At 37.7% G+C, this 15779-nt stretch overlaps 1 protein-coding gene across 2 annotated transcripts; it reads left to right on the forward strand.

The window, feature by feature from the left end:
* The first annotated feature begins 13145 nt into the window (after positions 1–13145).
* LOC100049217 (homeobox protein MSX-2) lies at positions 13146–15629 on the forward strand. Of its 2 annotated transcripts, none has more exons than XM_004077176.3 (2): positions 13146–13689; positions 14041–15629. In XM_004077176.3, the coding sequence occupies exons 1-2, from the start codon at positions 13371–13373 to the stop codon at positions 14445–14447; spliced, it is 726 nt and encodes a 241-aa protein (XP_004077224.1). In that variant the 5' UTR covers positions 13146–13370; the 3' UTR covers positions 14448–15629. The 2 variants fall into 2 exon arrangements, with proteins under 2 accessions (XP_004077224.1, XP_011482809.1); XM_011484507.3 differs by having other exon boundaries at positions 13177–13668.
* Positions 15630–15779: the final 150 nt, after the last annotated feature.

The following is a 15779-nucleotide window of genomic DNA, read 5'->3' on the forward strand; positions in this document are numbered from 1 at the left end:
TTGGCACATGTGGTTATGTTGGTAATTAAAAGATCTGCCAACAATCAAGAAAGCAGGGAACTGCAGAAACTCGACTGCTGACTTCTTTGCAAATGTTTCCTCGCGAAATGGCAATTTAAAAGAAATATTGCATAAATTGTTTACATGTTTCTAGTTTTTTTTTTTGTTTGTTTATGGCCCGGTTTTGAGAGCAGTTTGATAAAGCAAGCAGAATTATTTTAACCTCGGAAAGCTAAATGAATTAAGCGTTTTTACCTGGTGTTTCATGAATGGGGCAGGGATAATTTAGACTGAATTTAACCAAAAATATCAGGAAACTTGAACAAGTTTAAAAAAAAGCCACAATAAAAAGACATCTGCAGAAAAAGTAATCACTACCTTTAATCTTTATTTAGTTTTTTCACAGTGTTCTGTGTGCACAGATGAAGGTTTATACAAGCCACTTGCTATAATCAAGGTACGATCAATTTCATGTATTTGCGGACTGCAAAAATGAAGTCGTTTACTTGTGGGCGTTTTTTCAGTGGGTAAAACAGAAGAGTCAATTAGAATTTTAATCTGAATCTGATCATTCAATTATTTCTAAAAAGCAGCCAATGTGACCTAAAAATTGAATGAAAACGTTGGTGCACAGATATTTGTTTTTGAGGAATTTTAGAAGTTTGACCCCCCCCCCCCCCCCCCCCCTACAGACTGTTCTTTTCTTGATGCCACTGTCCACTTTAAAAATCTGATTTTTTTAGTTACAGAAAAAAAATTAAGCATTAACATTAGTAGCATGCTTGCAGCTTTTAGGCTACATGCACCATGCAGCCAAACCACATTTATAGCTTTAATATCTAAGTTTTGAAGGTTTTTGACTATTGGTGACAATTGCAACAACAAAAGTTCAAGAAAAAAAAAAAAAAACACATGAATCACAGATCACAAAGACACAGCAAGCTTTAGGCGACCCCCTCCCAAACCAGTCTGAATGCCTCCTCACTGGAGCCCGATGCAGTCTTGGCTGCCAGCTGGAGTACCCCCTAACCTTTAACCCCTGACCCCTAAACCCTTCGAATTCACCAGAACTGCCAGCTGAATGAACCCAGAGGGAAGTGTATTTGGAGAAACCCCAAGAGCACAGGTGTTAACAGGGAACACAGGTGTTGTACATTTTGTAGTTCTTGGAGACTCAGAAACCCTCTAAACAAATTGAACTCAAGGCCTCTTAGTTATGCTCCAAATCTGTGTGTCTGACTTTGCGCGTCTCAGATCCATCTGTCTTGATGCTCCACGTTTAAAGGGAAGATCACGCTGTTCTGTGATGGAAAGCTGTCTGCTACAGAAAGATCCAGTTACAAGAACACTGCGCTTTCATCATTATTGAAGAAACATGTGTCCACTTTGAGCAGTTTTGTCAACGGATGAAGGTTTTTAGGATCCCTGCCTTCAATAAACCTAAAACTTCACAGAGGTCTGGTCTGTTAGAACGTTCAAAGAAAACTTGCTTAGTGAGAATCTGATTTGAGAAAAAGGATCTATTTTTCTTAGTGACAAATTTTAAAACCCTAAAATTCAGATTCCCTCTTACAGACCAATTGCAATAAAAAATGTGGTTTTGGTGTTTTTAACATGCATTTTTCTCATGATATATAAAGAAAATTAATATTAAATTTACATTTCTAAGCATTTCTTAATTCAAATTGTTGTGAATCAGGAGCCGTCTAAAAAATGCAATTGGAAAAAGCAGTGACATTGGTCCTACAGTCAGCGGGATACAACCTCCCTGCTCTGCTCCTTTAGACGACTAAATTCATGTTTGTCTTTGTTTTCCTCGTCTGAGCTGGCTTCTGACTCAAAACTGTACAACAGGATTGCTCAGCAGGATAGCTCCAACCTAACACCAACAGTGACTGCCATTTTTGTTGCACTTTTAGTGTTAGGTTGGATTTGTGAGGGGCTGGAAGCCACTGGGAGATATTGTAAACGGAGGGTTGATGGAAAATGGGAAACTATGTCCTACAAAACGGAAAAGGTTTTTTTGATTTTGCCTAAAAATAAAAATAAATAAAAAATCATAATTAAAAGAGCAATGGGAATGTTTTTAAAATAGTTCAAAAGATTACAGGAGTGGGGAAAAAAAAGCTAGAGTGGATATTCATTTTAGTAATGTTCTAGTAATGTTTTATTGATATGTTCAGAGCATCATGAAAGAGTCCACTTTTAAAGTTTATTTAAACTTTCATCGCATCTCCCAAGTAAAAATCAAAAATATAACTTTAAGAAAAGCTGTTGGTGCACGAAATCGGACACAAAAATAAAAACTGTTAGTCATAATAGTCTTATTTTTAGATAACAAAAAGAATTTTGACATTTTCTATTAAAATATACATTTCCTAAATCTATTGTGCAGGATTTGCAGGTTTATGCATGAAGTGTTTTTAACAGGTATCAGATCTGTCTTTCATTCCCACAGATCATAAGTGAAACAACAGTACCATTTTGTATCCTTTTATTTGAAATGATGCAACATTTAAAGGCTATTAAGATATCCACTGATGGACTTTGTGTAAAAAGTTTTATTGAAATATTCCAACAAATTCTACTGGTTTGATGCGTTTCAATACGAATAATGAACTGCTTTTCAGGATATTTTTGCCATCTTCTCTTTGGTCAGAGGATGTAAAAATCGTATCTGTACACAGTAAGCAAATACAAAATCCTGAGCGTCACTTACTTTATGTCTCAGCCCTGTGTAGTCACCAGTCAAGCACTGTGCACCCTGACCCCAGCTCCCACACCCCACTTTGTTCCCACGCTGTGCCCTATAGAAGGTCTGGCTCCAACCTTTTCAAACTATAATTGCATACCTGCAGAATACAGACGACAGCAGAGTGAAGAGAGGCGCCGCATGAAAGAGGAAAGAGTTGCCATCTGTGATATGCAAGAACTCGTTGCCACTTTCTCATGTATCCAACCTGTATGTCAGAAAATGATATGTCTTTAAATCACTATTCTTATCATCTACTTATGATTTTTTTTTATATATTTTGATTTTTTTTTTAATAATCTCAATTACTGTGCCCAATTATTAATGTGTTGAAACAAGCACTAATAGAGTAAGCTTCCAAACCAAAAGAGGTTAATCAATTAACCACCTCGTTTACAAAACTGTAAAGAACTCAAATGTCAAACCGCTAAAATATGACCAAATTCAATATGGAGCAATCTTCCCTCCAAAAAATATATAAATAAGGAAAAATTCACAACAGAAAACAGAAAAAAATTGTCTGCAGTATCTGTCAAAGTAAAGAATTTAATAAAAGCATAATGTTTTGGGAATAACATTGAAAATAAATGTCTTCAACTCTGAACTGATGGAAGCATAGTTTTAAGAGCATCCACTATACTATAAAAGACCAGTGGGTAGAGTATACAAAAGTTTAACTGAACTAAGAGCAGCTTTTCTTTGAATAATTTCACTTGTAAAGAAGTCAAAAGTAGTTATCCAAATATCTAATTAAGTAAAAAAAATAACTTTTGAAAATTCTACTTAATAACAGTTTGGAGAGATCAGATATAAATCTTCAAACTAATGAGATCAGTCAAAAAACAAAACAAAATTACTGTGAAAATCTGTGTATTCTTTTAAAAGAAATGAAATTGTTCATTGAATACACAAAATAAACATATCCTTGCATACAGTCTTTGGCAACAACATGGCTAAGGAGCTCAATTAGCTTTAAAATTCCCAATACGCTGGTGTTTCAAAAAAATTCTTTTGGTTGACACATTTGATATTTAAACTTTTTTTTTTCCTTATTAAAGGCATCAAATATGTCTTATTGACTTTTTGTGTCAAATAAATGTTTTACTGCAACACAACAAGAATCCTAAAGTGCAGGTTCGTAGTCAGATTTGAACAGAATTTTGCAGGGACACTACTACAAAGCTAAATTATATAAGCAGGACAGTAAAAACATGAATACTGGTTCAGAATGAACCTTTACGCAGTCATCTGTCAAATACAACATTGTTCAATAGGACTATAGCTTAGAAACCAGCCTGGATTATTCTGCAGATCCTCAGCAACATACTCTTTGATAAAAAAAAATATTGGCAAACCTCTGCTTGTAAGTTTTTCTCAAAGAATTAATACATTATATATACTACGAAAAACATGCATGTTTGCATGAATTGGCGTTAAGGGGTTAAATTAAAGAATACTAATGATAATTTTTTATACTGTAAAAAAAACTATTTAAGGAGAACCTCACTTCTTGTAAGCGCCAGTGCACTTGGATTTCAACAACAGATGTAAAGGAGTTAAACGTCTCATTCTTCTGAAGTCAAAGTGAATTAAGATATCACAATAACTTCTACTCTAAATAAGACAGCCCGAGATAAATCTCACTAAAGAGGGTTGTTATTATCTTGTTGGTTTACATAGCCCTGTGAACTTCTCCCCGTGCAACAAGGTTTGCCAGAACGGGATCTTGCTAATGTCCCTCAAAATCATTCCCTGCTGGCCCAAAGGCAGGAAATGCTTCGCTTTCTTGAAAACCTCAAAGCAAATGATACATGCGGTGTGGTGCATTTGTGAGGATGTTTGTCCCCAGAACTTACACTGAACTGTCTGAAGTGGATTTCATAGTATCCGTCCTGGATGTGGTCACAGTCGCTCTGTCTCCTGTCAGTCTGTCTGTCGGCCCTGCAGTGGGAGCTTCTTTTCGCCACTTAACCTTTTCAAAAGTGGTCAACTAACTTCAGAGGGAAAAATGATTCCTGGGCTTATGAAGGTGTAAAGCACGTCAGTGAGAGTGAACATTGATTCCATAATGATGGTAAGGTCAGGCACACAAAATTTAAAGCGTCCAATAGACATTTGAGCAGGCTTTAGACTCATGCTTGTGAAAGCAGTTTAGCACAGAGGGGAAACAGCCCGAGGCCAGCAATAACAGAGTGGAACTGATTAGATGAGGAGAGAGACGCAGGGAAAAAGAAGGAAAAGGGAGGAAAAATGAGACCAGCACTGATAGCATCTTTTAAAACCACATAACTATATTAGACAGCTAAGGGCTCCACAATCTCACAGATGGTGATGTGTTTAAAATCTCACTTAAAATGCAAACAATAACAAAAAAGTGAGCTGAGAAAATATCTCAACCATTTAGAGTGGGAGTGGATTTTATTGACATAATTGGAATAACAATCACTCCCATTAGGTTTATTAAAATTCAACTAAAATATAGTGAAGTGAAAAAGAAACTGTTAGGTCACATGAATTCAGAAAAAATGTACGTTCAGTTTCCATAGTCAAAGTTTATACTGTAATTTGTAAAATATATTTTTTAGCTAATTTCATTTCACTCATTGGGATGAAGCAAAGATCAACTTGAAGCAAAGTTGTTCTTGATTTGAATCTTTTGAAAAGCTTTTATTTTGAGAGTTTGCATGTTCTTTTCTGGTGTTTTTTCCTCAAGCTTGGCTTCATCCATAGTTCTAAGACTTGCATGTCAAATTCTAGTTGGCATGATGTGTGAGCATGCATGGTTTTGTCTAGTTGGGCTGTGTTGATCTCTCCAGGATGTTCACAAGCCTGGATCAAAAGTTAGAGTTTTAAAGCATTTTGCTGGAGCCGTTGATCCAGTTGTTTCTGAATGGCAGTTAAAATAGGCTCCCACTCAAGTAGGTTCTACTTATATAAGATTTAGCAGATAGAAAATGAATCAACTAAAAAACATCTCATTGAGTTGTCCAAAAGGTATTTTTCATTTTCATTTCATTTGTTCATTCAGTTAAAGTTTGAAATCTTTTAGAGGAATAGGAATTCAGACCTACAGTCTGATCTTTTCTTATTTGCAATATCAGGAATTTTAACATGAAAAATGGGGTTTGTTAAATTCAACAAGCTTAAATTTCTGTATTTCTCTGACTGATAAATGTGAAAAGTGGGCTTTTGATAGTACTGTCTGAAACTACCCTATATCCCACACAACTATCCCAATTCTACATGAGCTTGCACTGTGCTGTAGTGGTTGTCGTTCTTACATCACAGCAAGAAGGTTCTGGTTCAAATCCCAGCTGGGACTTTTCTGTGTGGAGTTTGCATGCTCTCTGTGCATTTTTAGTTTTTTTCTGGGTACTTTGGTTTCCTTCCACAATCCAAAAACATTCTTTATAGTCAAATTGTTTTTTCTAAATTACCCATAGGTGTGTGTGGGGGGGCTGGTTTAGCTCGTGCTGGTTTGCGGCGCCTTCCGTCCGTGAAACCAGGGTTCAAATCCGGGCTGCCCCCTATTCCCTTCTCTGCTGCTGTGCCGGTCCCAAGCCCAGTTGGATTGAGAGGGTTGCATCAGGAAGGGCATCCTGCGTAAAAACATTGCCAAGTTGACCATGCGATTCATCCTCGAAGGGAGGGTTGTTTCGCTGTGGCGACCCCTGATGGGAGAAGCCGAAAGTGAAAGAAGAAGACCCATAGGTGTGTGTGAGTGTGTGGCCCTGCAACAGGTTGGCAACTTTTGCCCAACAGTCGCTAGGTTGGCTTCAGCAACCCTGTGACCCCGAAAGTGATTCAGCGGGTTCTGAAGATGGATGGGGATACCGGTATACTGTGTCACATGCAACACTACCTAAACCCAGGAAATGATGCTGCAGATATACTATGGAATTCCAGCAGGTTTTATAAACAATACCACCATCAATTTATCCTTTTTTAGAACCAGGTGAGTAATTATTGCATCATTGTTTCTGCAAACATAAAACTGTACAATTTATTATTATTATTTCAGTTGAAAAAGATTTGGTAGGAGGAAGATGGACTTCCATCTCAGAGGGGTGGAACGGGGGGGGGGGGGGGGGGGGGGGCAGGTGCTTAGTTAGGAAGCAAACTTCTTATGTGGTTATTGTAGAAAATTGTTTTATTGTGTTTTATTGTACTGTCATCCATCAGAAGCCAAATTTTGGAATATTATACATTTTCAATATGCTATGCAGTACATTTTTGCACCAAGATCCACAAATGCTATTTAAAATTAGATTTTGTCACAGAACAAACACTTCAGATAACACTTACATTTGCTGTGCTTTTCTTTTTTTTTTAAAAAAAAGGGGTACCTGTATTCTTATTCACTTCATGCCTAATTGCACAAAAACTTCAAAGCAAAAGAGAAAGAAGGTAACAAGGGAAGTGCATTCCGTGTTAGAGTGAAAAGGCACCGGGCAAAAGGAAGTTAAACTTTGGAACTTATTTACCTTGGTTGGTGTGGCAATATTATGTAAATAGTCATGTCACCTTCAACGCCCCAAGACAAGGACGCAAACATTGTGTTTTCTGAAGTTTCAAAAGTCAAGCAAACACTCTGTAGATGCAGGGTGTTGGAGCGTCCTCACACGGCCTAAAAACGCTGAGAGGAAAGGAGCCACGCCTTCAGAAAATATAAAAAGAGGGAACTCATCCTCTCCTCTCTTCCCTTGTCACCTCTCCTCGACATGGATATAAGGAACACTAAAGCAGCACCCCAATAGCTCATCTCCATCTTCTCTGTGTCCAGAGAAGGCAACCATTGTGTGCCTGCTCCTCTTTCCCCAAGTCAGTTCCCTATTGAAGCTCTGAAAAGACCTTTGAGGGGCCCTGTTTTTGGCTGTGCAGCTCACCTGCAGAGTGGAAACTATGGGTCCATTCTGAAGCCCAGCAGCTGCCAGGGCAGAGAGGCTGGCACCCAGTGGGAGAGAGAATAGTGGCTGCAGAGCCTTTCAATATGAAGCCACTTAGTAACAGAAGGCATGTGCCAAGCCCGCAAAAGGCAGAGTGAAGAGTCACCCTCTGGAGTTCAACAAATTTTAGAGAAGAATCAGATCCATCTCCTTTTTAACTTGTCTTTTGCAACCTATCCATGCTAGATTTTGTCTATTTTTTAAATTAAATGCATCTAAGTTGGGTTTTTAAATAAACACATCTGGGAGGAAGAAGAGCAAAAACGACCATAACAAAATCCAATCATTCGTTTAAACTAACAATTTCCATGTCTTGTATGACAGACCTCTGAAACTGATCGTAGAAGATGCAGACCTGACGTCTTTACATCTCAAAGCCCCCCTTTTCTTTTTGGTCAGCAGGCTAGGTCCCACACTGGTGCTAATTTACGATGCTCTCACAGCAATTTCCACAGTCAGAGAAGTTCAATTGTGTTTTCCAGCTCATTAAGCTTCAGCACCACAAAGCTTTCATCTTCTCCTTCATCTACTCCATTCCCCCCGCTTCTCTCTTCACGCATCTCCCTCCCTCCGTCCTGTTGTACACTAAACTGCTCCTTTGACACACATTTAAAAAAAATTAAGTTGCACTTAAAATGGGTTTCCTTATCTAAGCAATCTAGCCTCTCCCTGCATTTACTTTTGGTTAGGTTTGACCTTGTGTTTTGGTCATTTCTTCCTCACAGAGAGGAATTAATGGAAGTTTATTCAGAGGCCTCCTCTGTGCCCTTATAAAGCATCGTGAGATGACGTAGAAGCAATTGTAATCCCAGAAGAGAAGAAGAGACAGACTTGTTCAAACTGCCACTACATAGAGATTATGCAGTTTAAAAAAAGTTATTAACTTTTATCAAAAACCAAACAACATAAGATATTTTTATTTTATCCCCAACAAATATTCTTGTATGTACAAAAACAGAAAAGCCTTTTAAGGAAAGAGCAAAAAGTAAATAAAAGCTGTGTGACACGGCCTAGAAGTACAGCAAAATGGCCAAAAGCAAGGCATGAAAACCTAATTTGTCCTGCACTTCACTTACATTGAAATTATAAAAATCAAATTTTTAGATATTTAATTTAGAAAATTTCATAAACTCTCCAGTAATTTGTATTATTTTGGTGAAACAAATAATCAATAATTACAATAAAAAGTTTATAACTAAACAAACCAAGTAAACGACAGCAGTTACGGTTAATGGTTCTGTCATTTTTAAATAGCTGTTCCTCTGAGCTGTCAAAACTGATCATAAAAAAGTAAATTTGACCAATGCTTGGGACGTTACTTTATAAACTATATCCCAGGTTTAATCGAAGTACGTTGTAAATACTATAAAAAAAACAATGAGAAATAGCCTGGCCTTTGATTTCAAAGTAGAAAATACACATTAGACAAAAAGAATAAATAGATTTTTTTCATCCAATATTAAAGCACAAAGATGTTACTCATGTAAGAATTTCAGAACAATTTTAAGGATTTTATTCAACCTTTTGTTTAACCTTTAATATATTGAATTGACACCCAAACAGGATTTTGTGAACTACTTAAATCAGGTGTTTAAATCAGGTGTATTTATGTTGTGTATTTTAAGTGAGTGCATGCCAAAGGTGTGTTTCAGTGTCCTCTCACTTTTATTCCTACCTTGTCATTGCTCTGATGACGACGTTTTCTGTCAAATGATAACAAAGAGGCTTCAGTCCCACAGACCTGACATCCCCAGCCTGTATTCATTGGGCACTCTCCAGCATCCTCTCTGTCACCATTGTCCTCCCTGAGAAAACCTCAGGGTTCATCTCTGCTGTCAGCACTGCTCCAGCACTCACTCAAACTCCTGGCTTGGTCCATAGAGGGTGTCTGGTTCCATTTGTTCCCCCTCCATTTCTCCCAAAATACAACAATACAGCCACAACATCTTAATGATCACCTGTTAACACCACAGGTCCCTGTCAGCCAAATAATTCCACTGATCTCAGTCAAACACCATGTGGGATGCGCCTTCCTGTCATCAGATCTAATGTCTTACACACAAAATACACGGAGGCATAATAATCCACTGTCTGCTCACCTGTCAACACTTTCCCCTGACAGCCCGCTCAGTGAGCATATCAAATGAAAAGCACTTAACAAATCAGCAAACTGGGAAACAATTACAAAGGTTTCACGTCTCATCTGTCACATGACTCTCAAGGGTTGGGTGATAAAGGAGCAAAACTGCTGATAAATCAACTTGATGAAACCTGTTTAATTCTATGAAACCAAGAGCTAAATATATTGATTTATATTCATTAATTCATTTGCAAGTAAATATAAAAGATTCTAAACAACAAAGCTTATACAAAAACAGTAACAAAAAATTAATAATTATTTTTGTTTCTGAGCCCACCCCTTGTGCTTTTCATTACATCAGCATAACACTCATCATAAACAAAGTAACAATATTTTTGTATAATTATCACCGCCATCTTGTTTACATCATCACCCTCCCCATACTCCGACATACTAATCACACAATGTTTTGAAAATGGGAATGGGAATTGTGTTTATATCTCAGATCATTTCATGTTCACCCCACGCACAGACAAACAAAACCCTTTGGGAGTTATTCACACCAGAGGCAGTTTGAAGTGACTGTCTCACAACACAAAACTGAATTTTTAGATCTGCCTCTGTCAGAAAGCATGCAAATATGAGTAAGATTTTGAACAAACAATACATTTTGACAAATTGAAACTGAAAATGTTACATTTTTGAGTAGAAATAAAACTAACATGATCTTTTCTTTAAGTAAGAATTCCCTTAAATTAGATTCAGTAAGATTTGTTTTTCCAGCTTTTATTACAAAAAAATTTAAAACAACATTTTCTAAAAAATACTTTTTCTCTTGAACATATGTGTTTCCTTTTTTTTATCAATACCAATGGGTATTCGGGAAGAAGGAGAACTGGGGAAAAAGGAATGGCAAAAGTCGGTAATGTAATATGAATTATTAAAAGTTTTGGTAAGAATTTATTAAAAATGTTGTGATATAAAAGTAATACCAGGCCTGAAAGATAAGAGTCTATGTTAGGAATCAAACTTGGGCAAAACTATTCAAAGACCTATTAAAAAAGGCACTTTTTGGAAATTAAACAAGCTTTTAAGAACTAAATATGTCTTTATTCCACTTCTCACTGACTTATTCTCCCTTCCCGGACGTCACCTGATGTTTGTTGAAAGACCCCTATCAAGCATGAACGAGGCAGGTTCTCCCTTGAACATTTTTGACTAGCAAACCTGTGAAATGTTAAACATATTAATGGAGGAGTGCATCAGGGAAGTATAGTAAGCCAAAGCTCAAGGTGACATCTTAAAAAATGAACTTATCTACAACCTAAATATGCATCTGTGTAACTTACTCACTTGTTGACACCTGTTCAGCGCCCATTCTGATGCGTGAAGCTTGATGTTATGTGAGGCATGGAAGAGGAAGGCACTTAATGCAAGCATGTAATAATAGTTCTGCATAAACTTTAATGGAGTGGCTGTCATGACACTAAGTTGCAGAAATGTAATGAGAGTGGCGTGTTGTTGCAGTTCCCTTCACCTTCACATCAGATAAGAAGACTCCACATCGAAGACCTCAGGCCTCATCCTTTTCAGCTGGATGGCATGACTGGGCCTGAGCAATACAAAACCAAAGCCAAGTCATCAAGAAAGGCCTGTTTTCTCATTTAAGAAATGATTGTAACACCAACATCAATCAACCTGACTAATACTTTGACACTACAAGTGGTATATGGTATGTTTAAATGAATAGAGCATATTTACTGTGATGGAATTTTAATTAATTGAAAGAACCATCCAACATTCACAGACATTTTAAGAAACCAGTGTTGGGAAGTCCACTTACAGACAGAATATTGTTCTGTTTCCACCGACAAGCGACCTAGATCCTTTACATTTTTACCACAGTACAGGTTCCCTAATGTGAGGTCAAAACTGTCTATCAGACCTGACATCAGTCCCTTCCCCAAAGTTTGCAAACAATCACTATAAGCTCCGCCAGATTGGATGAAAGATAAAGATTTACAAAGCCTGCTTCAACAAGCCTCAATTGAAAGAAACTGTATTTTAAGAGACCAAAACTCTAAAACCTGTTGACTATCGATCTAAACATTTACTGAAAGGTGAGCCAATATCTTGCACAAAAATCGAATGCATTCTTTAGTGTAGTGCAGCCTCTGTCCTGCGAATCGGTATAAATTTCCCCAACCCTAATCTTGTCCTTCTTGCCATCTCCTGCTTATTGAAGCAAAGCTCAAAAGCTCCAATGGAGGAGAAACAGAAGCTTTACAGACAGCCCTTAACATCCTGTCAAACAGACAGCGAGAGTAGTAATATTTGCAGTAAGTAGAGGAGAATGTAATGTTACACTAAATTACAGCCAATGAAAGCTTGTATGGTTACCCAGCAATCTATCACTGTCACGCAGACAGGGAGAGGGGGAGGCAGAGCAGACAGGCGCCAGGCGCAGCAGGATCAAAGCAAGAACATACCTCAGGGAGAGAAATGGTTAACTCCATTTAACCAATTGTCCTGCAGACAGACAGAAAGCCAGGCAGTCGGTGTATTCCTGCAGGCTCAGCAGAAGAAGAGAAAAACTCACATATTTGGTTTCACTGGAGATAATTTAATTTGAGGAGCTGCAGAAAGTATTTGGAAGACGGTTTTCACAGCCTTTAGTGCAAACATTGAAAACACTGAAAGGCTGAAATTTGGCGATGGAAAAAGTGATTAAACACCACAACACATTTCAAATATTAGTAGCTCCTAAGACAAGTGTAAATGAAAATTTGATTGGCTATGATAATAAAATGTACTGCCATCTAATTCAGTGAAGTCCCACAACAGAGTCAGCTGTTTTTGCACTACAATTTTCATTCAACTGTCTAAACTAAGAACTTCTTTATTTTTTTTGCACTAAAATCATTTTTTCAGTGTAACAAATCTCATTCAGTTTTTATGAAATTATTTTTTAAAACACCCACCAAAGTAATATTCAAGAATTGAGCCATAATCTTTATGTCATTCTTATTTTTTTCTGAAAATTGTATTTGATTTTGCATTGAAAATGAAAAAAAAGGGGGGGGGGCGTTTTGAACCAAAAACACAAATAAAGGCAGAAATATGACTAAAAAAATGGCCTGAAAGGGAAACACCTATCAGTCCACTGATTCTATGTTCAAATGAAAACAATATGGAACCTTAAGGTAATGGAAAGCAGTTCCCCTTTCAAGTCGCTATCTTCGGTGATCCGCAGCTGATGAGAGCTTTACATCGGTCCAAAAAAACAAAAAAACGGAGAAACCAAACTGCTGTCATTTGAGCGCTGACCTATCAGAAGACACAACAGCACAGTCACGTGGAAACATCTGAGGTCTCGTAGGCTCGTAGGCAAGCGGAAAGATGAGAAATGACCCCATGGCACTTCACTGGAGCAGACAAGCCCGTGCGTAAAACTTGAAGCTTATTACGCAGCTGCGTAACATCAAGGGGTTCTGGGAACATCTCACCTGCACGACCACAAGCGAACACCCAACAACTCTTAGCGGCAAGAGCTGCAAGAAAATTGATTGTATGGCACCGCCAGTTGTGCGTTATGAATTGCGCGCAGGGATCACCGCCCTCGGCTGCTGAGCGTCAATCACCGGAAGACGAGGCCACTGGTGGAGTCGGACACGACAACCTGAACCTGCCATCCTTGAGAAGATGTAAAAGTAAAGGTTCCGACCTGCCTTTCAGCGTGGAGTCCCTCATCTCGGACAGTAGGAGCTCACCAGAGCCCGATTCAGGACGCGTCCGGGCGGAGGAGACCAAGTGCGCGTCACCGAACGGAGCTCATCGCTCCAAGTCGGAGGCGGCGGACCTCAGCGAGGACACGAGCGCTTGGTTTCAAGGTTCTTACGCATCCTCCATAAGTGAGAACAGAAGACTTTAAGTATTTTAATTATATAAAAACAGTTTTACTTCATTTAAGGTTTTCTTTTTTCTTTTCACTATGATTATATGATTTAAAAACAGAGGCCTTAGTTTAATGCAGAAAATGTTATTAGTATATAGCTTTGTTTCATTATTTAACTCCAAAAATTGAAAAAGAATCATTAATGTTAGAAAAATACTTATTTTAAAAGAATTAAATGACTTTTTGAGCAACAGTACAAAAGATGATTGTATTTTTTTCTCCGTTTTGCGCAACATAAACATCTTAATGTATAGTAGTAAGGCTAAAAATAAAGTCCCTCAAGAAAAAATTATGCATCTATTTCCAGGACTTCCCAGCCCGACTCCATGCAATCTACGGAAACACAAGAACAACAGGAAGCCCAGAACTCCCTTCACAACTTCTCAGCTGCTTTCCCTGGAAAGGAAGTTCCGTCAGAAACAGTACCTCTCCATCGCGGAGAGAGCGGAGTTCTCCAGCTCCTTGAACCTCACAGAGACTCAGGTCAAAATCTGGTTCCAGAACCGCAGAGCCAAAGCCAAGAGACTGCAGGAGGCCGAACTGGAGAAGCTAAAACTGGCTGCCAAGCCGCTTTTGCCGGCCTTCGCCTTTCCTCTTCCCCTGAGCGCATCCATGGGCGCACCGGCCCTGTACGGGGCTCTGAGTGGCCCGCGGCCCGCCTTACCGGTACCAGGACTATTCAGTGGACCTTATGGGATGTACTACTTATCTTAAATATAAAACCCTGAGCTGCTTATTGAAAGAGTTGCCTTCAAGCTGTCATTATAATGCAAACTGGCATGGATCAATTTGTTGTTTTGAACTTTTCAATTGATGAACAACTGAAGTGTTTTTTGCTCTTGTTTTTTTTTTTTTTTTTTTACAAAAACTATTGTTAACAGAAATTCTATATATTCAGTTTTACAGGAAAAATATTAATGCTATAATGCAATTTGTAAATTTGGGTCTTTGCTTACTTGGATTATGTGAGCCTTTTTATAGCAGACAGAGGCAGCTCTTCCATTCCTTCTTTGTCTTATTCCTAAAAGATGACTTTGAGATTTAGGAAGTTTGAACTCCCAATAGATCATTCTCAGATGTAATTAAATAACTTTTTTTTTCAGAGACCTTAGAAAAAGTTTAAACTTCTAGTGGGTCGTCTAGGTGTTAAAACACATTATTTAAAGGCACTTTTAAATACTTTTTTGACCAAAAAATAGAAAATGAAATTATTCTAACACAGAAGTGCTTATTTTAACATGACAGAACTGAAATGGATTCAAAAACTAATTAAGAAACACAGTTGGCCTAAATGGTGAATATTAATCTTTGGTAAGAGAAATCTTGAAAATGGTTTTACTTCACTCATTATTTTTGTGTAAGCATTCTTTCGTATAAAAGACTTTTACAAGTTAGACAAAAAAACGCTTAATGCAATTATCTTTTTTGGAACGTATGCATTTAAACATTTTAAAATTAAAGAGCTTTTTAGTGCCTTTAACCAGCTGCTGTGATGAAAACAGTCCTAATGAAATGGGATTTTCTTTCCTTAAAACCCCCACAAAGCAGTTCAAGTTTGAGCTTTCAAGCGCTGCAAAGAGATTTGACTGTGAACAAGAAGGTCTTTGGTGAATGTAAAAGTGTCCAAAGCTCACCATTTGTTCACAACTTTTCACAGAATTTTTATATTTTCAGCCTCACAATTTTGAATCTGCTATATTGTTTGCTTCCATAAACGGTTGCAGCACTTCGTTTGACTAACGTTTAACACAGGGTCCATTTAAGTACATTCAAAAGTGCTATACATGACTACAACACAACTCTGTAATTACTGAACATTGTTTTTGATTTTTAAAAAAGGGAAAACTTGTTTTTTACTATTATTACAGTTAATTATATAAAATTTGACATCACCTATTCTTCTCTGTTTTTTCAAGAAGTGTTCATATGGTGGACTTAACATTCTTTTGTCAAACTTTCTATCACAAATGAACCCGGAATGACTGAATTTCTCAGGAATGCTCGCTGGGGTTTGGAAGCTCGCATGAAGACACACACCAATAAACA

Source organism: Oryzias latipes, chromosome 15, assembly GCF_002234675.1.
Source record: "Oryzias latipes chromosome 15, ASM223467v1".
Lineage (NCBI taxonomy): Eukaryota > Metazoa > Chordata > Actinopteri > Beloniformes > Adrianichthyidae > Oryzias > Oryzias latipes.